Here is a 24,086-nt window from a genome sequence, read left to right as displayed (position 1 = left end):
TATCATTCAACACTTTTTTCATACGTATTAACAAATGAATTAACCAATTTTAGCTAGTAATTTCTCTCAAGTAAAACTACGCTATTTCACATGTCCGAACTCATTATATTTCTATGTAAATTCATACATATGTAAAAATATTCAAGAGCAGAAATTCTACCAAGATTCAATAATTTATAATCTCTCAATCTCTTATAACACCCGTGTCACTTATTATACGAACTAGACAAACATATCTTCTCTCGATTTCCCCTTAAATCAAATAATTTGAGATCAGGCAATTGAATATAATTAAAACACAATAAGCAATCTTCCAAAATTTACCAACATTATTCTTTGATAATATATAAACATAAAATTATTCTATTTTTATTAAATAATCAAATTTCATTAAATAAAATCTTATAATGCAATTTTCCAAATTTTCAAATCATACATATTTTTTAATTTTCTATTTTGAGAAATAATTTTTCAAAATGACATACAGAATACATTAGGAATCTTAAAACAAATTTTCAGAATAGAAAATTGAAAATAAGCTCAATACAAAACTGAAAATTAATACACAAAAACCAAATAGACCCCATGTACGTAGTTCATTAAGTTATTCCAAAAAGCTATTTTTGATGATCAAAGTAATTATTGATATTCACATTTATCACTCATTCAATTCTTTTGAACTCGTTGGATTCAAGAATCTCCTCCCTTTCAGCTTCGATTGTGACCACTGCCTGATTTATTGAGATTAAGAGTTCAAGTTAACAATGAACTCTTTCTGGCGTCTTTGGTTCTGGTACGTACAGCTGCAGTCTTGAACCTAAGAATCTGACCTTTTTTCTTTCCCTTTTCAATTATGAGTAGAGAATTTTTCTCACTATTGTATATATTTGTACGTGTTAGGGGGGTAGAGACGGGATAAGCTCATGTATGGCTACCGAAAATCAGAAGCAAGAAGAAGTGCTAGAAAATATGAGGAGGCTACAGCTTGATGTTGCTGTCAGAAGCATTCAGTGGAGCTATGCAATCTACTGGTCCATTTCATCAACAAAACCTGGGTAAAGTTTCACTTCTACCCCACCCACTACCCTGATTTTTCTTCTTGCTTTATTTTATCATTTTTGTTGCTCAAGAAACGAGAATATTTTTCAATAAGTAGAGGTATCATCGATTGAGGTGTATTAAGCGAAAGATGACTTAAGTGGTCTAGAAATTAAGTATATAGTATAATTAGGCTCTCTACGGTTCAACATTTTAGAGCTAAATTTTAGATTCTTTTTTTAGTCTTGTTTTGTATAATCTACCTTGTCAAATATGCCATTAATGTTCTTACACGTGCCAATGGAATTTTTCAGAATGTTAGAATGGGGTGATGGGTATTACAATGGAGAAATTAAAACCCGGAAATCGGTTTAGGCAGGAGAGTCACTGGCCGACCACCCCGTGTTACAGAGGAGTGAGGAACTGAGGGAACTATATGAGTCCCTCTATGGTGGTGAAACCAAGCCACAAGCAGCCAAAAGGTTTTCAGCTGCATTATGCCCTGAAGATCTCACAGATACGGAGTGGTATTACTTGGTTTGCATGTCTTTTGTCTTTAACATCGGCCAAGGGTAATTCTTCTTTTCCAATTTATGATAGTCGACTTGATCATCAGATTATTTTCTATATATACTAATTCTTCAATTATCCTAGTAGCTAAAATGGGTGAAGTCCTTTTCATTATAGATTTATGCGTGAAAATTTTTGTGACCATATTCTACCAATATTTTTTCTAGATTATGACGACTCCGTTTACGTCATATGTCGCTAAGTTGAGGCTCGACTTGTGGGCTTATAAGTAGTTGGCCACATCAGCCTTAAGGTCTGTTTTTACAGAGAGGAAGTCCAATGTGATTATAAGTCCATAATTCAGGCCTTCCATGAGTGAAGTGGGACTCAGAAGTAACCGTTATATTGGTTTTACATAGGCATGGATCTTTTTTCTGTTTTGCTGAGACCATGAGTTGTTTCTTTACTGCAGAATAAACAAGTGATTCACTTATGTTTGTAGAAATCAAAATGTACTAAACATAAGTATTGATTTTGTTAAGGTTGCCTGGAAGGACATTAGCAAAGAACGAAACTATCTGGCTATGCAATGCTAATAGTGCAGACACCAAAGTTTTCTCTCGTTCAGTTCTTGCAAAGGCAAGTAAAGATTAGTCAATATCTTCATTCTACATAAGATTAGCCTACATAAGATGGTTGTCTTAATATCTGACTTCTCTTTGCTCTTTAATCTCGAAATCATGTGACTGGCTGGACTTGAATTGCTTTCTTCAGAGTGCATCAATCAAGGTATTCATCTATTTTGTTTTTGCCCAGCTTTGTATTACTCGTGCTTTTAGTATGAAAGTTGAGTTTTGTGCACATTCCAGTAAATTACAGTCGACTACATGAATTCTTTTTCATCAACATGCTTCATTATCATATTCGAAAGAAATATGGTGCTAATTTTTGACTTGCAGACAATAGTATGCTTTCCACACTTTGGAGGTGTAGTAGAGCTGGGAGTAACTGATCTTGTAAGCAACTCTCAATTCATTTCTTCATTTTAATAGATTTACTATGGTTGCTGAATTTACTTGCCTGCCTAATTTTGATATGTATTTTGAAGGTCCTAGAAGATCAGAATCTCATTCAGCACGTAAAAACCTGTTTCTCGGCAACCCCGGTTCCCATTTTTTCCAAGATTCCAAGTGAGCAAGTTCGTTTAGAGCTTGATCGTGCTAATATGACCGAAACTGGCTGTGATCCACCTTTGGATAGTGGAGAAGTATACATCTGTTCTCCCGACTGTTGGGAATTGATTTAAACATGCACAGCGAAATTTAACAGATTTCAATTCCCATTCAGGATTCAGCTTTGTATTTAGATAAAAACTGTGATGAGAAATATACCTTTTGTGTGATTTGCAAATTCTTTCGCGTTATTCCTTTCCAGCAGCTTGAATCTGCCTCCCACAGCTGTCCAATTGTGCAGCCTCCAATGAAATCCACACAGAGAGAAAACAGCAACTGCTAGGGTTTCTTTCTTGTGCTAGCAAGAATAATGAATGACTTAATGGACCTCAACCGACAACTGCTCTGATAGTTTTGGAGCCACTCGACTGAGAAACAAATCAGATGTATTCGAAGGGATTGAGGGGGAAGTCCCTCAACTGCAAAGCAGGAAATTTAAGGGTGATAGAATCAGCTGTTGGGTTAACACTTCGATGAGCGATTCTGTATCTCAAACCTACGAAAATCCTAAAGGTATTTCCCCCATCTCAAAAGACACCCAAGAATGCAGTCAGCAGAAAGACGACAAGATTCACTATCAGAGTGTTCTTTCGACTCTTTTGAAGGGTTCAAATCAGTTCATTCTGGGACCGTACTTCAAACGCGGTAAGAGAGAGTCAAGCTTTGTTAACTGGACGAAGGACGGGTTGTCAAGGGCTAAGACGGTTCAAACTCGAACTCAACAAAAATTGTTAAAGAAAGTACTCTTAGAAGTGGCAAGAATGCATGAAAATTGTCAGCTAGAATCGATTAAAAACAACGGAAAAAGAGAGAGCCCTTCTACTTCCGAAGTAGGCGAAACTTATAGAAACCATATCTTGTCAGAAAGAAAACGCCGAGGGGAACTTAACGAAAGGTATTCGATTCTTGGATCACTAATTCCGTCTGGTGGCAAGGTACTCAAAACTCAGCTTTCGTTTAGCATGTTCGGAATCGTGGCCTATTTTCAAGACATTTCTTTGTTTACCACATTGCAGGTTGACAAGGTATCGGTACTTGATAAAACGATAGAGTATCTGAGAGAGCTCGAAAGAAGAGTCAAAGAGCCAGAACTGAGCAAACGAGTCCTCGAGCTAGAGTCGAGAACGAGAAGTAAACCTCACGATGACATTGAGAGGACCTCGGAAAATAATGGACCTAACCAAGTTAATAATATCAAGAAACCATTGAGAAACGAGAGGAAGGCTCGCAACATGGATGGGTCGAGAGTTGGAAATAGTCAACATCTGTCGAGAAATTCTTCGACTGTTAACATCACAATTGATGCTGATGATAAGAACGTGTCGATCGAGATTAAGTGTTCCTGGAGGGAGTCTATGCTGATTGAAATCTTGGAAGCCATTAACGAACTGCAAATGGATTCATTGAGTGTTCAATCTTTCAACGCCAATGGAATTCTCTCATCGACTATAAAAGCTCAGGTTTGGTCTCATAATACCACCTTGAAAGTAGACTGTAGTGGCATATTTGATAGAGATTATTAGATATTACTCGACAATTTTATTAAACAAAAATATGTTATAAGCTAAAATTTTGTTAATTATGTCGTCGAGTTCTATCAAATACTGTGTACAAAACATGCATTAAAAAAACACGCGTCTTCATATTTTATGATTTACATTGACTGATAAAATGAATTTCAGTTTAAGGGATCAAAAGTTGCATCAGAAGTTGTGATCAGACAAGCAATTCAGAAAGTTATGAGCAAGGTTTAAGGATTATCCTCGTACCAAGATTATATGTTGCCCCTGTCATCACACGTGATGAAACAGGAATTTGTATTTTGTGATTTCACTAGGTAGTTATTTTTGCTCAAATAAAATTTTATTTGTCTTTCAACTAGGTCAATTATAAAAAAAAATGTTCGTTAGTTACGTAGTGGTATTGTATAGTGAATAAAATTGTAACTTTTTTTCATTTTTTAACACGACATAGTCTTATTTAACGAATTGCATGAAATCAAGTCGAATTATTTTTTAGCCAGATGCATTTCATGTCTTGATCGAACTCTATGCAAACTGAGCTTAAATCAAGTTTGAACTAATCGAATGGGTTCGAAATATGCTATTAAATTTCAATTAGTTGAGGGAAGAAAAATATTATTATGATATAATAACATCTTAAGAATTGATCATTTCAACATGTTACAGTAGCTAAAATGAAAGAATAATTTAGAAATAAAATCGAGTTTGTCAATGAAACCACAACGATTTGAGTAATGCTATTCGTAGTCGCTCACTGCGATAGTCGTCCTTCGTGGCATACACATGACATGTGATTATTCGATACATTAATGTGGTAGTTTTTTTATTCATTAATGCATCAAATAACCACCTGCCATGTGTATGCCACGTAGGGCGACTGTCGCAGTGAGCGACTGCAAATAGCATTATTCCAGCGATTTACAATTTTTGAGCATACGTCGACGTATTTATCTACTTCCAATGTCGCATCATCCATCTTTCCAATCCTCCCCATCCTTTTCCATTGCACGCTAAAACCTCTCTCTCTCAACACACAGTAAATTATGCTTTTAACTCTCTCTCACAACCACTTCCTCCGCCAGTTTCTCTCTCTAATAAACTCAAACTTGCCGCCCCATTCCCGTTCCCATTTCTACACCACCACCAACTTTGCTTCAAACCGCTACTTTTGACCACCACCACCAGTGTCTCCACTATTGGCCCTGACGGAAAATATTATCCAACCCCATCAGATGACGACCCTCCTGCAGCCCCTGAGGATTCCATGCACGGTGTCAACAAGTCCCAGCAAATTCATCGCAGGCAGCCCGGGCCCGCAAGATTCAAGAAGAAGATTTCAAGAAAAACCAGCCCGTTTTCCTCAAAGCCCTCGAAGAAACTGATGATAATCCCATTGCTCTTAACAGTGAAGATTCTGGGGATGATCTTTTTGGTGAAATAGACAAGGCCATTGCTTTAAAACGCCAAGAGTTTATTAAGAAGGGACTTATTAAGCCGGGTCCTAATGGGAAGCCTAAGCCGGAGCTCGAGGGAATTGAGGAATTTGTTGGTAGAAGTGGTGAAAAAATATCACTTTTTTACTCAAATAAAAAAAATTTCATTACTCTCACAATATATAACTAGTACAATAGAGCAATTTTCTCTTAATCAATCTCCTATACAGGCATGAAAATTTTTCTACTACCCGATAATTCAAAATACATACAAATACATCTATATATAGAAAATTTAAAAAAAGTTCAAGATGATCAAATAACTTTCTTCAGCTTTCTTTATTGGAAGAAGAGTTCAAAACGAATAAGTAACTTCCACCTCATTTGATAAAAGAAGAGTTCAAAATAATTAACTTCCACCTCCTTTAATAAAAGAAGAGTTCAAGATGATTAAGTAACTCTTTAATAGCTCTCGACCAATGACGAGTTTTTCCTTAACCATGTAAGATTCTTCCATCCGATTAAAAACTTTTGCTTAACTAAGTTGAATTTTGACCAAGTCATATATTCATCATCTTCACACTTCTAAAACTTCTTGATGATTTTGCAACTTCTTATTATTTTTAGAATTTCCTTGGTCAAGTTTACTCTACATTCAACATCTCCCTCAAACTTGACAATTCCAAGCATAAATCTCGGTCTAGTAAGCACATCATGTTTAAGTGGTTTGGTAAAAATATATTCTGCTTGATCATTTGTTCTACATAGTAATAAGTCCACTTCTTTCATCTTTATGTGTTCTCGAATAAAAGGAAGACGTGTCTATATGTTTGCTTCTTTCATGATAGACTGGATTCTTTGCAAGTGCAATTACTGATCGGTTATCAATATAAATCTCAGTGGATTTTTCTTAAGAAAATCCCAAATATGTCAGCATATTGCGCAACCAGATACCATAATACACAGCTGAACTTGCAGCAGCATACTTAGCTTCACAGCTAGATAAAGTAACAATTGGTTGATTTTTGGACGACCATGTGAATGCAGTTTCTCTAATAAAAATTACGAATCCACTTGTACTTCTCCTTTCATCTATATCTCTTCCCCAATCACTATCTAAATAACCAATGAGCTTTAAATTATTAGTAGATGTATAAAGTAAGTCTTCATTGATTGTACCTTTAAGATAGCGAGTATTCTTTTTGCTGCATTAAGATGAGACTGATATGGTGTCTCTATGTATCTGTTGATCAATCCTACGCTATATAGTATATCAAGTCGGATGCATGTTAGATATCTAAGGCTTTTAACCAAACTCTTGAAATAAGTAGGATCAACATCACCATCTTCATTTTTGTGTAGTTCCAGTACGCTTTCAACTAGAGTAGTAACCGAATTACACTTCTCCATTTCAAATTTCTTTAAAATATATGCTACGTAGGTACTTTTAGAAATAAAAATCCCATCTTCTTGTTGCTTAACTTCAATCCTAAGAAAGTGCGCCATCAATCCAACATCAGTCATTCAAATTCTTTCATCATATTTTCTTTGAAGGCTTCAAACATTGGATGGATTGTTACCCGTAAAAATCAAATCATCCGCATATAAACAAATAAATAGTATATTGCCATCTTGTTCTCGTTTTACATATACTGCATGTTTATATGGACATTGCATGAACCTATTCTTTTTAAAGTAATTGTCAATACTGGTAATCCATGCTCCGGGGCTTGCTCAAGTCCATAAAGAGCTTTTTTTAATTTATAAACTTTATTGAGTTAACCCTCTTGTACGTATCTTGGTGGTTGCTTGACATAAATGTCTTCTTCAAGATATTCATTTAGAAATGCTGTCTTGACATCAAGCTGATAAAATTTTCATCTGTGTTGCCAGTGAAATCAACAATAGAATTGTCTCCATGCATGCAACAGGTGCAAATATTTCTCCACGGTCAATTCTTGCTTTTTGAGAGTAACATTGTGTAACCAACCTTGCTTTATACCTTTGAATTTCGCATTGTATATTCTTTTTAATTTTGTACACCCCATTTTACTCCAATGGCCTTTTTCCTTTAGGTAAGTCGGTGAGTTTTCATCTGTTGTTCTTCTCAATAGAACTAACTTTTTCATCCATTGCTTTTTGCTATCTTTTATCTGTTGAAGCTTCTTCAAAAGAAAGTGATTCACTATCAGCTAATAAACAAAACAATTCATAGTGTTCACCTTATTGCTCAGTAGCATCATAAATATCTCTCAAGCTTCTCATCTTTCTCAGCCTTTCTTCAGAGGATGATGCTGATGAATCTTCTGATGTTGTGGATGAGCCAGATACATCTGTTTGTGTGTCACTTGCTTCATTGTTTGGTGGTTGACATTGATGAAGTTCTTCTTGCTCACGAATCAAATGAACTTGCTTGACGTGTTTAGCATTCTCCCAATTCTTAGCTTTATATTTTTCAAAGATTACGTCTTGACTCATGATAATATCTTTTGTGATGGGATTGTATAACTTGTATCTCATTATCCTATCACCATAGCCAATATACATTTTTGTCATTTGTCATCAAGTTTAGTTCTTCTTGCTTCTGGAATCTTCACATAAGCTATACATCCAAATACTCGAAGGTGATTTGCACTAGGCTTATATGTGCTCCAGGCCTCTTCAGCTGTTACTCCACGAACATTTTTGGTAGGACATCGATTCAATAAATATATTGCAGTGGAAACTATTTCAACCCAAAATCCTTTAGGTAATTTTTTTTATCTTTTAACATACTTTTTGCCATATCGAGAATTGTGCGATTCTTTCGTTTAGCTATCCCATTCAATTGGAGAGTATAAGTTGGTATGAACTGTTGCCTGATGCCATTCAAACTACAAAAATCTAGAGATGGCAAAAAAACTCGTTGCGACAGATTGGCGTTGCTCCCGTCCCGTGAAGAAGAAGAAAAATGTTAGTTTGAGCATTATTTGCTTTGAATTTTAAAATTTAAATTTTAAATTTTATTCTTTAATAATAGTAACTTGAAATTTTGAAAATGTAAAAAAAAAAAAAAAAGGCAACAAATAGGACAAGACGAGATGGGGCACTGACCCACTGCCATCCCTACAAAAACCTTTGAATATGTCAAAAGTATATTCTCCTCCCTAATCTGATTGTAACATCTTTATGTGATAGCTACTTTGTTTTTCAATATTCTTGAATTCTTTGAATACATTCAACACCTCTTACTTTCTTTTAAGAAAGATACTCATGTCTTTCTACAATAATCATCAATAAATGTAAGAAAGTACATGTTTTATCCGTTTGATATTGGTTTCAACGAACCACATATATCTGTATGGACCAACTCAGTGGCTTTTTTGCTCTCCAACTTGTTTCCCTTGCATTCTTGCTAAGAACACAACTTTCACAAATTTCATTCGGATGATCAATATTTGGCAGCCATTTCAGCATCTTTTTCTTTGACAACAATCTTAGTCCTTCAAAATTTAAATTTGTCCAGGTCTCAAGTGCCACAACCAATTATTATCATTTGTAATAGCACTTAGACATTTTGGTGAGTCATGAGGAATGTTTAAAGCAAACATTCTATTTTTAGATATTCGTACTTGGGATATTGGATTTTCAAGATCATCTTTGATTATCAGGTAGAAGTCTTTTACGCTTATGTTGTATCCCTTTTCTAGGAGTTGTCCTAGACTTAATAAATTATGCTTAATATCCGGCATGTAATAGGCATCACTAATATAACTGTAACCGCCATTATTGAGCTTTTTTAAAATGTTATATCTTCTTTTTACTGGAACTTTGGAGAGGTCGCCGAAAGAGACATGTCCATGCGGAGTTTCATCAAACTCCATGAACGTATGCTTTCTACCACACATGTGATGTAATACATTAAGTTTTTTTTTTTAAAAGAAAAAAAAAGTCAAACAAAAAAAGATAGTATAATGAGGTGGTGGAATTGGATTGATATCAATCCGATTCCACCCAAAACCAAATTAATAACATATAACACACACAACACACAAAAAAAATGGTACAGAGAAGGAAAAGAGAAAGGAAAAAGAGGAAAAAAAGGGAAAAGAGGAAGAAAAAGAAGGAAAAAAGGGAAAAAGGGAAAAATTTACCAATGTGTTAGGAATTAAGTGCTCTATTCTATTAGGCTTGAATTTCTCAATTTTGAAAGGTAAGTAAAAAAATTACTTATTGTTAAGTTATGTTTGATTTTATAGTTGTTAGATTGTTAAGTTAAATTTAATTTTATTGAAGGGGTTAAGTGTAATAAACTATGAAATTGAGTAAAATGAAACAAAAAATTAATTTTAGTAATTAAAGAGACTTTAGAAATCGTCTAAACGTGAAATTATTAAGTTTGGGTATAGCCTATTTAATTAATGAAATTTCTTAAAATAGTTAATTATTAATTTAAAAATGATATCATATTTCAGGTGGCGATACGAATATCGGAACAACTTACCAATCGAGTTAATTTTGACGTACATAGTTCTGTGAGTGGAAAAATATAAATATTTTTAAAGTATTTATAAATTAAGTTTATTGTTAAAATATGTGTAATTATATGCAATTATGTGTTCGAATTACATGGTTATTATGGAAATATCTTTTATTATGATACATGTGGGATTTCGAAGATTGTATACGTTACATTGTGAATTGGAATATGAGATATGATTTTGAGATCGACCAGAAAAGTACCCGTGATTATATATTTCTTCTAGTTCACTGAGGGGCCTTGGCCGTGTTCTATACTATACTGAGGGGTCTTGGACCGGGGATGAAGGGATCTCGATTGTGTACGTATAGTTCATTGAGGGGCCTTAGCCGTATTCTAGAATTGATTATGAGAGGTCTTTGAGATCGACTTTCGTTCACGGAGGGCCCAAAGGCCTGTAGCGAAAGTTCTAAGCCTGAGGGATGGATTATATATTTCAGTCAGATGGTACATTTTTGGTGGATTTTTCAGCACGTTTAATGTGATGAGATTATAGTATGGTTATCAGCTGATATTTATATCATGATTTTAAGATGATATTTTATGACCTTATGTGAATATTTCACTTTTTGGCTATAATTACATGATGGTAGCTTGTGAATTATCAAATGATATGAATTTGATTTCAATAAAAATGTATAAATGAAAAAATATATTTATTTTGAACTTCTCCATTCACTGAGCTATTAACTCATATATTTTTTCATGTTTTTCCTTATCATGCAGCAGTTGAGAATCTTGGCATCTTTTGGAGTTGACCCTTGATTTTGGAGTCAAAGCCACACGACATAGTTTGTTAATATGACTCACTTCATAGAACATGTAGTCAGTGTTTTGGGACGCATGTTCACGTCTAGATGTGATTTTGCATCACTTGTAGTTAGTTATGGAGCTCACTATGTGCTTTGTATCCATATGTATATTTCATTTTATGTCTTGTTAAGGTTGAGATTTTGGCTTATCTTTATTGTGTTGTGCTATAATTTGAGATTTGTGTGAAATTGATCACAGGTTGGTTAGTCCTGTTTACAGGGGAGATAATGCTGAAATTCTGTTGGAAAAATGATGTATAAAAAGTGATATATTGTATTTGTAGTAGCCTTGATGGTAGGTTCGACTTTTAGTTGGTATCTATCATCGGCACATGCCACGTCCGAATCTAGTGGTGCTACACAGGGTGGGGTGTGTCAATTTGGTATCAGAGCATGCATTAGAGTTCATGGATTTGCATTGTACATGCATACATTCTGATGTTTAGCATATTATGCATAACTGTAGGTGAGTCATGCCTCATGGTGACAAAACTCAAAGGCTCCAAGATATGTTGCCCCAGTCTCACATTGCTGCTGATAGAGATAAACTGAGAGAGCCCAAGAGAGTAGTGAATCAGTTCACCAGCCTCCTAAACAATAGGGACAGGGAAATGTGATTGGAACTGATCCTATTGCCGTTGAAAGAATTGCTATTGCCGTTGCATCTGCTATGCGTAATACTGACAGAGATTTTAGTATTGAAAGGGCTACAAAGTTAGGAGCTAAAGTGTTCACTGGCACAGCCGATCTTGCAGTTGCGCAGGCATGGATGACCAAGATAGAGAAGGTATTTGATGTTATGGGTTGCTTAAACGATCGGAAGTTGTGTCTTGCCACCTTCTTATTAGAGGAAAATGCGTATGATTGGTGGCAGTCGGTACGGAGCGCATATCTAGACTATTTCATCATTACTTGGACAGATTTTCGTCGTATCTTTTATGATGCCTATTACCCTCAATTCTATAAAGATGCAAAGCAGGAAGAATTTCTGAAACTAGTACAAAGGCAGATGACAGTTGCAGAATATCAGGTGAAATTTATTAAACTTTCAAAGTATGCCCAAGTTCTGGTAAGCAACGAAATTGATAAAGCAGACGGTTTGAAAATGGGTTAAGGGAAGAAATCAGGTCAGTAGTAACAGCTGCAGGCTGGAATGAATTTGACAAATTGGTGGAATCAGCTTTGAGAGTAGAAAAGAGCATTTCTGATAGGCCAAGTGGTAGTCAGACAATGGTGAGTGCTTCTAACTGTAGACTACCTCAGAGGGACAGTAGAGGATTTCGACCCAGTGTGTCCAGTTCGGGTCAATTCAAATGTCGATCACGGGGAAGTCAGGGCCCTAGATTCAGTCCCAGTACTGTGCAACAGCCAGTGGCCAGTCGTACTTATACTCAGGGTTCTTCCCAGAGATTATTTACTCCGAGATAGGGCGAGAGTTTTACTAATACTAGACTTCCTTATTGTCAATTATGTAGAAGACCTCATTTCGCCACGTGTTTAAAGTTCAAAGGGAGCAGAGTCTGTTATCATTGTGGTCAAGGCGGACACATCAGAAGAAATTGTCCAGTTCTATCACAGAAGAGTAGCATGGCACAGAGGATGTTTTCTCAGCAGAGTGCTGGTAGTATAAGACAGAATCAGACTCAGAGAAATGATTCAGCTAACAGAGTAGGTACAAACAGTGTACCCCAGTCTAATATCGCAAGCAGTAGTGGTACAAAATCAAAAGGACAGTCAGGACGACCGAAGACCCATGGTAAGGTTTTTGCTATGAGTCAGCAGGCGGCAGAGGAGTCACCAGATGTTATCATGGGTATGTTGTCTATTTTTGATAGAAATGCTCGTATTTTGATTGATCCTGGATCTACACATTCTTTTATGTCATTTGCATTTGCTTTATATGCTAATCAAAAGCCATAACTTTTAGGCAGTTGTTTGGTAGTGAATACACCAATAGGAGAATCACTATTAGCAAACAATATATATCGAGATTGTGGGATTAAGGTAAAGGAGAACGAGCTAAAGACAAATTTAATACCTCTTGACATACATGATTTCGATGTTATCTTGGCTATGGACTTTCTGGCAACAAATCGAGCTTCAGTTGATTACATTCAAAAGGAGGTTGTGTTTAGACAGTCAGGACAACTTGAAATTATATTCAATGGACAGCGTAGAATTTTACCGTCTTGTGTGATATTTGCTATTGATGCTAGAAGATTACTCAACAAGGGTTGCCATGCATATTTGGCTCATGTAATTGATACAGATGTTAGCAAACTAAAACTTGAAGATATCCCAGTGGTCAAGGATTTTCCTGATGTATTTTCAGAAGAATTACCAGGCTTACCATCAGACAGAGATATGGAGTTCACTATAGATCTGACTCCAGGAACTGCACTTATTTCATGGGCACCCTATAGAATGGCACCAGCAGAATTGAAAAAGCTAAAGGTTCAGTTGCAAGAGTTGGTAGACAAGGGATTCATCAGACCTAGTATATCTCTGTGGGGAGCACCAATTTTGTTTGTGAAAAAGAAAGATGGCACCATGCGACTGTGCATAGATTACAGACAATTGAACAAGGTGACAATTCGCAATAAATATCCTTTGCCACGTATTGATGATCTGTTTGATCAACTTCGAGGTGCTGCAGTATTTTCAAAGATTGATTTGCATTCTGGATATCATCAACTTAAAATCAGGGACAGTGATGTGCCAAAAACTGCTTTTAGGACAAGATATGGTGCCATTTGGGTTGACCAACGCACCGGCAGCATTTATGGATATGATGAATAGAGTGTTTCGCCCGTATTTAGACAGATTTGTGATTGTATTCATTGATGATATTTTAGTATACTCTCATAATCACGATGAACACACAGAGCATCTCAGAATTATCTTGCAGACTCTAAATGATGAGCAGTTGTATGCTAAATTCAGTAAATGTGTTCTGGCTTGTTAAAGTTATATTTTTGGGACATGTCATATCAGCAGAAGGAATTTATGTTGACCCGCAAAAAACATAGGTAGTGGTAAAATGGGAAAGGCCTACTAATGTGACAGAAATCCAAAGTTTTCTTGACTTAGCAGGTTATTACCGTCGTTTTGTAGAGGGATTTTCCAAAATTGCTCTTCCTTTGACCAGCTTGACTAGAAAGAATTAGCGTATGCTTCCAGGCAGTTGAAGAAACATGAACTGAGTTATCCTACACATGACTTAGAGCTAGCTGCAGTTGTCCTAGCCTTGAAAATTTGGAGACATTACTTGTATGGTGAGAGATGTCAGATATATACAGATCATAAGAGCTTAAAGTATATTTTTGATCAAAAAGAGTTAAACTTGAGGGAAAGAAGATGGTTAGAGCTGATAAAAGATTACGACTGCAAGATTGATTATCATCCAGGGAAGGCTAATGTAGTTGCTGATGCTCTCAGTCGAAAAATATCGAGTCCTATGAATCAGACTAATGCAGTATGTTCATCTTTGTTTGGTAGTTCAGAGCTTCTCATGCTCAATTATCAGTTACCAGTGTAGGAGCATTGTTTGCCAACTTCCAAGTGAGGCCTACTTTGATTGATACAGTTAGAGAAACTCAAACTCAAGATCTAGTGTTGAGCAAATTGAAAGAAGAAGTTAGTAAAGATAAGCATACAGATTATACCATTCAAGAGGATGAAGCTTTAGTTATGGGAAACAGATTATGTGTTCCAGATGATTCAAAATTGAAGGGAGAAATTCTATAAGAGGCACATAGTTTAATTATGTGTTCCAGATGATTCAAAATTGAAGGGAGAAATTCTATAAGAGGCACATAGTTTAGCTTACGCGATGCATCCAGGTGGTACAAAAATGTATCAAGTACTCAAAGAACACTATTGGTGGCATGGAATGAAGAGAGAAATAGCTGAGTTTGTCTCCAGATGTCTCATTTGCCAGCAAGTTAAACCAGATCGTCAGAAAATAGCAGGATTGTTACAAACGTTGCCTATTCCTGAGTGAAAATGGGAACACATTACTATGAATTTTCTATTTGGACTTCCACGTACTCAGAGTGGAATTGATGGCATATGGATCATTGTAGATAGATTGACGAAAACTGCTAGATTTTTGCCTATTAAAGTCACTTGCTCATTAGATAAATTGGCAAAAATATATGTTGATGAGATAATCAGTTTGTATGGGACACCAGTATCTATTGTTTCAGATAGAGATTCTCATTTCACTTCTAAATTTTGGCCCAGTTTGCAGAAAGTTATGGGTACTAAACTTCATTTTAGTACAACTTTTCATCCACAAACAGATGGTCAATCAGAAAGAACTATTTAGACTCTGGAAGACATGTTACGAGCTTGTGTACTACAGTTCAAAGGAAATTGGGATACTCATCTTTTTTTGATAGAGTTTACTTATAATAACAGTTATCATTCAACTATAGAAATTGCTCCTTTTGAAGCACTGTATGGTAGGAAATGCAGAACTCCAGTATGTTGGGATGAAGTTGGTGAAAGAAAGTTATTGGGTCCTGAATATGTCCAGATTACTGCTGAGAAAGTAAAAATAATTAAAGAAAAGTTAAAGACAGCCCAAGATAGACAGAAGAACTATGCAGATAGACGTAGAGGAAACCTTGAATTTGATATTGGGGATAGAGTTTTCCTGCGATTGTCTCCATGGAAAGGTGTTATCAGATTTGGTAAACGAGGTAAATTGAGTCCGAGGTATATTGGCCCATATGAGATCGTTGAACGCATCGGTCTAGTTGCGTATTGATTGGCCTTGCCAATAGAATTGTCTAGAATTCATGATGTACTTCATGTTTCTATGCTTCGTAAGTATATTCCAGATCCATCTCTTGTTTTGAAATCACAACCAGTAGAGCTGAAGGAAAATCTTACCTATGAAGAAAAACTAGTTCAGATATTGGATAGGAATGAACAGGTCTTGCGTAGTAAGACTATTCCTTTGGTTAAAGTTTTGTGGAGAAATCATGTTGTAGAAGAAGCGACTTGGGAAAGTGAAGAGCAGATACGTTCTTAGTAACCACGACTTTTTCATACATGATCAATTGAATTTTGAGGACGAAATTCTTTTAAAGGGGTGAGTTTTGTAATACATTAAGTTTTTTTTTTTTAAAAAGAAAAGTCAAACAAAAAAAAATAGTATAATGAGGCGGTGAAATTGGATTGATATCAATCCAATTCCACCCAAAACCAGATTAATAACATATAACACACACAACACAAAAGAAAAAAAAGGTACAGAGAAGGAAAAGAGAGAAAAAGAGAAAGGAAAAAGAGGGGAAAAAAAAGGGAAAAGAAGAAGAAAAAGAAGGAAAAAAGGGGAAAATTTGCTAATGTATTATGAATTAAGTGTTCTATTCTATTAGGCTTGAATTTCTCAATTTTGAAAGGTAAGTAAAAAAGTTACTTATTGTTAAGTTATGTATGATTTTATAGTTGTTAGATTGTTAGGTTAAATTTAATTTTATTGAAGGGGTTAATTGTAATAAACTATGAAATTGAGTAAAATGAAAGAAAAATTAATTTTAGTAATTAAAGAGACTTTAGAAATCGCATAAACGTGAAATAATTAAGTTTGGGTATAGCCTATTTAATTAATGAAATTTCTTAAAATGGTTAATTATTGATTTAAAAATGATATTATATTTCAGGCGGCGATACGAATATCGAGACAACGTACCAATCGAGTTGATTTTGGCGTACATATTTTTCCACGTTTTTCCTTATCATGCAGCAGTTGAGAATTTGGGCATCTTTTGGAGTTGAGCCTTGATTTTGGAGTCAAAGTCACACGACCAAGTTTGTTAGTATGACTCACTTCATAGAACATGTAGTCAGTGTTTTGGGATGCATGTTCACGTCTAGATGTGATTTTGCATCACTTGTAGATAGTTATGAGGTTCACTATGTGTTTTGTATCCATATGTGTATTTCATTTTATGTCTTGTTAAGGTTGAGATTTCGGCTTATCTTTATTGTGTTGTGCTATAGTTTAGGATTTGTGTGAAATTGATCACAGGTTGGTTAGTCCTGTTTACAGGGGAGATAATGCCGAAATTTTGTTAGAAAAATAATGTGTAAAAAGTGATATATTGTATTTGTAGTAGCCTTGATGGTGGGTCCGACTTTTAGTTGGTATCTATCATCGGCACATGCCACGTCCGGATCTAGTGGTGTTACACGGAGCGGGGTGTGTCATGTGATTACTTGCTCTTGTATCAAAAAACCATATATCTTCATTATCTGTTGTTGTATGATGAGCCATCAATATTAGTGGATCACTTGTATCACCAAAGTTGGTATCTTCGCTAACTTCATCATCAACAATCTTTACATGACATTCATTATTATAATGTCTATACTTATGACAGTTATAACACTGCATGTTCTTTTTGTCACCAATTTGATGGTTAAAATCATTTCTGCATCTTTCTTGCCCACTACCTCTACCTCGACCTCTATATTGTCATATTCCTTTTTGATAAAATTGTTGTTGAATTCTATGTCCATTGTTGATGTTAAATCTTCCTCCCGTTTCTCTATTGTTGAAACCTTGTTTTCTTTGAAACCGGCTCTTTCCTCAACTTGGTTGTGATTATCGTTTTTCTTTTTTATTTTCTTGAAGAGAAAACTTTGATTGCAATGTTTGATCAAGAGATTTTGATGAATCTTTCTTATTGATCTATTGCTCATGGATCTCTAGAGAAGCTAACAGTTTATCAACAGTCATAGTACTAACATCTTTGGATTCTTCAATTACAATGACTATATTATCAAACTACGAATTTAGGGAACGAATGATTTTTTCTATTACCTGCAAATCTTTGATATTTTCTCCATTGTGCTTGATATTGTTCACTATTGTGATGACTCGAGTAAAATACTTTAAGATTGACTTGCTATCAAGCATCTCCAATGTTTCAAATTTGCTTTTCAGCATTTATAGGCAAATTCACATTGTTTGATATATTAGGTACATGTCCTTCTGATCTTTCTTCCTTGCTTCTTTAAGTGCTACCTTTTCAGTTGTACTTAATACGTCTTCATCAGCTTTAGACGTAGGTTCTGTATAACCCTTCTCCACCATTTCCCATAGGTCTTAGGATGCTAAGAACACCTTTATTTGTATGCTTCAATTCTCATAATTCTCCTTTGTTAGTCTTGGTAGCTATGGCTGGAAAAAACTATTTTAGGAAGCTATATCGAATTGAAAATAAATATTTTGTCACTTTTTTTCTTGGCTCTGATACTAGTGTTGGGTAGAGTGTGATAAAATATCGCTTTTTCACTCAAATAATAAAATTTTCATTAATCTCACAATATATAACTAGTACAATAGAGCAATACTCTCTCACTCTCTTATACAAGCATGAAAATTTCTCTTCTACCCGATAATTCAAAATACATATCAATACATCTATTTATAAAAAAAACTAAGAAGAGTTCAAGATGATCAAGTAACTTTTTTCAACCACTTTTATTAGAAAAAGAGTTCAAAATAACTAAATAACTTCCACCTCCTTTGATAGAAGAAGAGTTTGAAATGAATAAATAACTTTCACCTCCTTTGATAGAAGAAGAGTTCAAAATGATTAAGTAACTTCCACCTTCTTTAATAGAAGAAGAGTTCAAGATAATTACGTAATTCTTTAATAGCTCTTAACCAATGCGAGCTTTTCCTTAACCATGTAAAATTCTTCTGTTCATTAAAAAACTTCTGCTTAACCAAGTTGAATTTTGACTAAGTCATATATTCATCATCTTCATACTTCTAAAGCTTCTTGATGATTTTGGAACTTCTTCTTATTTCTAGAATTTTTTTGGTCAAATTTACACTACATTCAACAGAATTAGAGCCTGAAGAAGTAGTAGATTTAGACAAAATTAAAGAGCTTCAAGGGTTGGCTGATATTTCTGATGATGAAAATGAGAATGAAAGTGACGAGGAAAGCTTCGAAAGGTCTGATTTTGAGGTTAGTGATGGAGAATTATCGAGCAAGTTATCTTCGTTTGATATTGATTTTGATGAATTTGGTAAAACAAAGGCTCGAATTGTGGAACCCAAGTTTAAAATGAGCTTAATGGAGCTTTTAGATGAGAATAAAGTAGTCCCCATAGTAGTATATGGTAATTTAGAGGTTGAAATCAGTGGAATTTCACATGATTCACGAGTTGTTGCAAGTTGCAATTAATTTGTGTGCTGTATTGGGAGGAAAACTGACGGGCATCTGTTTTTATCCGAGGAGGATAAGAGAGTGGTTGTTGTAGTTGTGGCTAGTAAGAAGGTTGATATAGAGGAGACATTGGGGTCCAAGGCTTTGGTTATTGTAGAGGATACTAATACAGTGCTTGCTGCACTGGCGGCTTCGTTTTATAGATGTCCCTCTAATAGTATGTCAAGGGACAAATGGGAAGACAACCATTGCATTTTTTATCAAGGGTATTTATGAGGCAATGGGGTTGAGGAAGTATAGTGAACAGTTGAGTGGCTATCCAACCATTCAATCGGCTATGGGGGGTTTTAGCAAGCGGGTGGGATCAGGATGTTGAGTACTGTGGTGTATTAAGTCCATGGGGATAACACCCTGATGCTGTTTTGTTTTGGTTCAAAAGTTGATGGCAAAGATGGTACATAACGGCACAGAGGCATTAGTTATGGGGACTTCTTTTCATGGATTGGCACTAGGAATGTGTGATATGGTTGATTTTGATATTACAATTTTCACAAACTTAACTAGGGATCATTTGGATTTTCACGAGACTGAGGATGAGTATAGGGATGCCAAGGCTAAACTCTTTTTGAAGACGGTGGATCCAAAACACCATCGCAAAGTTGTTAAAATCAATGACCTCAGTGTAGCTTTCTTTGTTGCACAAGGGAATCCTGATGTACCTGTTGTGACCTTTGCAATGGAGAATAAGAAGGCTGATGATCATCCTTCGAAGTTTGAATTATCTCTATTCTAGATGCAGGTTTTGGTCAATACACCACAAGGAATATTACATCGGGTCTGCTTGAGAGGCACAATATTTACAACATTTTGGCTACTATAGTTATTGGAATTGCAGTTGGGGCCCATTTGGAGGACATTGTTATAGGCATTAAAGAGGTTGATGCTATTCCTGGTAGTTTTGAGATCATAGATGAGGAACATGCTTTTCGTAATCGTGGACTTTGCTCATACGCCTAATACATTGTCCAGACTTCTTGATTATGTGAGAGAACTTGGGCCAATGAGGGTCATCACCGGTATGTGTTTTACAAGCTGCGAGTTTTCATTTTACCGGTTCATCCTAGTTTTTTTTTGGTGATTTATTCTCCTACTAAAAGTCGCATTGTTTGCTTGCTGTTATTTCTTTTCTTTATATTTATATGTGTGTCAAAAGCTAGAAGTATCTCAATTTATATACATTTAAAAGCAAGCATTTTATTTTTCAAGGATTAAACGAATAACACATATTACCCAGAGCTTTTAATAATGTGAAATAAAAAAACAAAAGTAATAAAATATGCCATTTAAGTTGTTTCTCTCAATGCGAGAGCTATGTTCACATAGCTCGCTAAAGAATTGCACACTATCAAAGAAGAGAACAATGTATTCTGGAGTTATGCCTCTCCGTGTTTCTCTCTACTATGACATACAAATAGGTCTTGCTTGAATACCTTTTAGATAGTATGAAAATATTAGGGTGAGTGACCTAATACATGTACGAATTCCTAATGTTCCCCTTGGGATCGAACCACGGTCAAGAAGAAAATTGTACAAGATGTTAGGGTCCACGCATTCAACATTATCCACATTATATTCACTAGATATTAGCTAATCTCCTGCCTCTGGCTAGTAAATAAACTACTAACGTCCTTCATAGTTTTGGAAACACAATCATGTGCCATTTACTGTCTATTTTTCACAGTTGGACACTGACCACTACGTGTTTTGTTGAATAATAGATAAAGTTATTGTGGAGGGATAGACATGGATCCTACTTATTAACTAAAGAATATGAAAACACCATGAAAGGAGGGAATATTATGCCTTACCTCTGGGATTCCCTACCAAGGAAGGAGAAAGAAGGGAAAGATGTGGGATGGGAGGTGGACATTACTTTTCATTTTTCATTCTATGTTGCAAGACAACAAGTTTCCCTATTTGGGATTTACTGCAGTTATGTGACTCAATAATTTGTGCCATTACTCTTTTATCATTTGTTGAAGTCTATCGTGTAAAGGTACTCAAAGTCGGTCAATCTTGACTATAGAGAATTTTTTTCCTCGTTTTCTGAATTGCCTAAATAGTAATTTTTCATTATCTCAGCTTTAGCAATGAGCCTCCCATATTTGGAGACTGATCACTTTACCCAGTCCCCAAGTTCTTGGAATGGATCTGTTTGTAGGTTGCCCAAGAGCAATATATAATAGATCTGAAAGAAGGGTACCTCAAATATTGGTCACTATCTACATAATAAATTTTTTCAATACAGAATTAAGACCATGCAAATGAGCTGACAATTATCTGAATTTTAAATTTCCAGGTTCAATTGAATTCAAAATCTGTTGCCGAAATAATAGAACAATAAAAAACTTGTGAAAATTTTGAAAATATATTTCATCAGTGGCAGAGGATAGTGGCTGCTAAAATTTCAAACTTGATATTTGCTTGCCATAAGAGGAATTCTTGAATTTCCAGATTGCTGTACACTCGATTATTGCAAAATAAATTGTTTATCAAAATCAGTTTTCCTTCATGATGTGTTAGGTAGATTTCCCTTTTGATATTTGGAGCATTTTTATTCTAAATGTATATTACTAGCCTTCACACAAACGCAAACTTAGGACCATTGTTATTGCTCAAATATTAGCTTAAGTTTTTGTGGAGAAATGTCTATGTCATCTTTGACTGGATTCTTATGTGCCTTCTGAAGTTTTTGATTGTGCTGGAGAGAGTAACAGAGGAAAGAGGCCCATGATGACAAAAATTGCAACCTATAAAGTTACATTACAATCTTGACATTAGACAATCCAAAAAATGAAGATCCTTGCAATTATTTCAGGATATGTTCCGCTCATGTCATTGAATCTAGTAATGTATTTTCATCTATGATGCATCGACACGAATATATATGTCTGACACGATATGTGTGGCATATGTCGACACGCGATTTTTCGAAAAAGTACTGATACGATATGTTGCTGATACGTTGATTATTTTTCATTTATATAGTATAAGTTTAATTTTATATTTATTAATCCTTCTTGTTGAAATATTTTAAATAAGAGCACCTATTTGTTATATATTAATAATTTGGAATTAAAAATATTATATATTTTTAATAAAAAAGAAAAATGTTTATGATAGATGTCCGAGGAGTTTCAATATCAACACGCATCGGACACGTTATCCTAATTGAAATGTCCTTGCTACAGAGATTTTCGTTAACTCCACAGAAATTTTTAACTAAGTTTCAATTTTTATTACATATTTTATTATCTGATATATTATGGCAACGCACCATTTGAAATGTCTTTTTTGATGTGTATCACACTTGACCCAAAATTTTAGAAAAACATAAATTACTTGTCAGGTTTAGTCATATCTGATTGGTGTATTACCGTATTCTATCCCACCAAAAATTAAAAAAGAAGTGTGAATTATTTTATTAAGAAAGAGACAGTTTCTTATACTCCATTTTTTTTTTCTTTTGTATAATGATATCATCGCCTTCTTCCATTCTCAACTGCAAGCATGTGGACTTGTATTTTTGTGCTTGTGTAAAAACTGAAATTAGTGTTTTCTTCTTTAAATGCTGAAGAAGTATTGATCCCAAATCATTTTATTCTCGCCAGTGACATACTAGACGACATGTTAGCCGGTGTAGGTGGACAATGCAGGATTTTTTGAAACATGGAGAAAATGATTACTATCCACCTCTCTCTAATGGGCATAGGCTTTTTCTACATGATATAAGACGAGTTGCCGTACGGTATGCTGTTGCTATGGGTGAGGAACATAGTTGTAAGTTCTCAATGACCATTATGCTTTTCTCATATTTATTCAAACATTTACGCTAACTATTGAGACGGGTAAAAATTTACTAAAAATCTTATTATTGAAATCCTCTATCATTTACATTAACTATTGCCACAGGTTGTTGCTGGTAAAGGCCATGAAACATATCAAATAGAAGGTGGCGACAAGAAGGAGTTCTTTGATGATAGGGAGGAATGCCGAGAAGCACTGCAGTATGTAGACGAGCTTCACCAAGCTGGGATTGATGTGATTGAATTTTCATGGTAGTACGTTGTTCTAGTTTTCCTTATCTATTTACATTTAACTTTGCTGTTGTATTTTTATGAATCATCTTCTGAAATGAAGTAAGTTAGAATAAAAATTATTAGTAACTGTAACAAATACCGGATGAACACATACCGGATTTGCACATACCGGATTTGCAACACACAGAAATACCAAATTTGTACACACCAGATATGTAACCAACAGAAATACTGGATTTGCAATAGCTTACTAAATATTAGCCAAAATATAGCAAATTAAATAATTTTGCTAATTACAATAAAATAGAATAAGTTAATCTAAATTACAACAAACAAGGAAAAGAATCAAATGAAATTTGAAATCGAGACTTATGTGAACACAGTTTCCTTACAAATTTGCTCCTTCACCGTAGGTGCTTGATTTTTAGTTCGAACACTTGTCTCTCAAGAAACAATGGAGTAACGGATAGAATTTGAGCACCTCAATTACTACTCAGGCGAACTGAACTTGTGTTAGAACAATATCACCAAAAGAAAAAAAAAATCAGACAGACAAGGGACTTTAAATTTATGCAATATGCATACCAAAAGAAACTATGCAGAAACTGATGCAAACCAAGAGAAACTATGCAAAAACTGTATTGTTTCTTGTGTGGAATAGTGGAAAAACAGGTTTTCATATAGAGACTTAACCCCATGAATGGTGAGTTAATTCTGTCCA

General features: G+C 35.0%; 1 protein-coding gene and 1 pseudogene across 3 annotated transcripts; both read left to right on the top strand.

The window, feature by feature from the left end:
• Nucleotides 1-620: 620 nt before the first annotated feature.
• LOC111393971 (transcription factor GLABRA 3-like) lies at nucleotides 621-4,768 on the top strand. 3 transcript variants are annotated; one of them, XM_023019763.1, is made up of 10 exons: nucleotides 621-793; nucleotides 901-1,055; nucleotides 1,353-1,610; nucleotides 2,091-2,187; nucleotides 2,323-2,337; nucleotides 2,508-2,564; nucleotides 2,657-2,831; nucleotides 3,114-3,715; nucleotides 3,797-4,240; nucleotides 4,463-4,768. In XM_023019763.1, the coding sequence occupies exons 3-10, from the start codon at nucleotides 1,582-1,584 to the stop codon at nucleotides 4,532-4,534; spliced, it is 1,491 nt and encodes a 496-aa protein (XP_022875531.1). In that variant the 5' UTR covers nucleotides 621-793; nucleotides 901-1,055; nucleotides 1,353-1,581; the 3' UTR covers nucleotides 4,535-4,768. The 3 variants fall into 3 exon arrangements, with proteins under 3 accessions (XP_022875531.1, XP_022875533.1, XP_022875532.1); XM_023019765.1 differs by adding an exon at nucleotides 1,776-1,861 and having other exon boundaries at nucleotides 622-793; nucleotides 2,323-2,564; XM_023019764.1 differs by lacking the exons at nucleotides 621-793; nucleotides 901-1,055 and adding an exon at nucleotides 1,140-1,158.
• Nucleotides 4,769-5,086: 318 nt separating this feature from the next.
• On the top strand, nucleotides 5,087-23,424 carry LOC111393149 (annotated as a pseudogene).
• Nucleotides 23,425-24,086: the final 662 nt, after the last annotated feature.

The sequence above is a fragment of the Olea europaea genome, chromosome 4, assembly GCF_002742605.1.
Source record: "Olea europaea var. sylvestris chromosome 4, O_europaea_v1, whole genome shotgun sequence".
Lineage (NCBI taxonomy): Eukaryota > Viridiplantae > Streptophyta > Magnoliopsida > Lamiales > Oleaceae > Olea > Olea europaea.
This window is presented reverse-complemented; position numbering and strand designations above follow the sequence as displayed.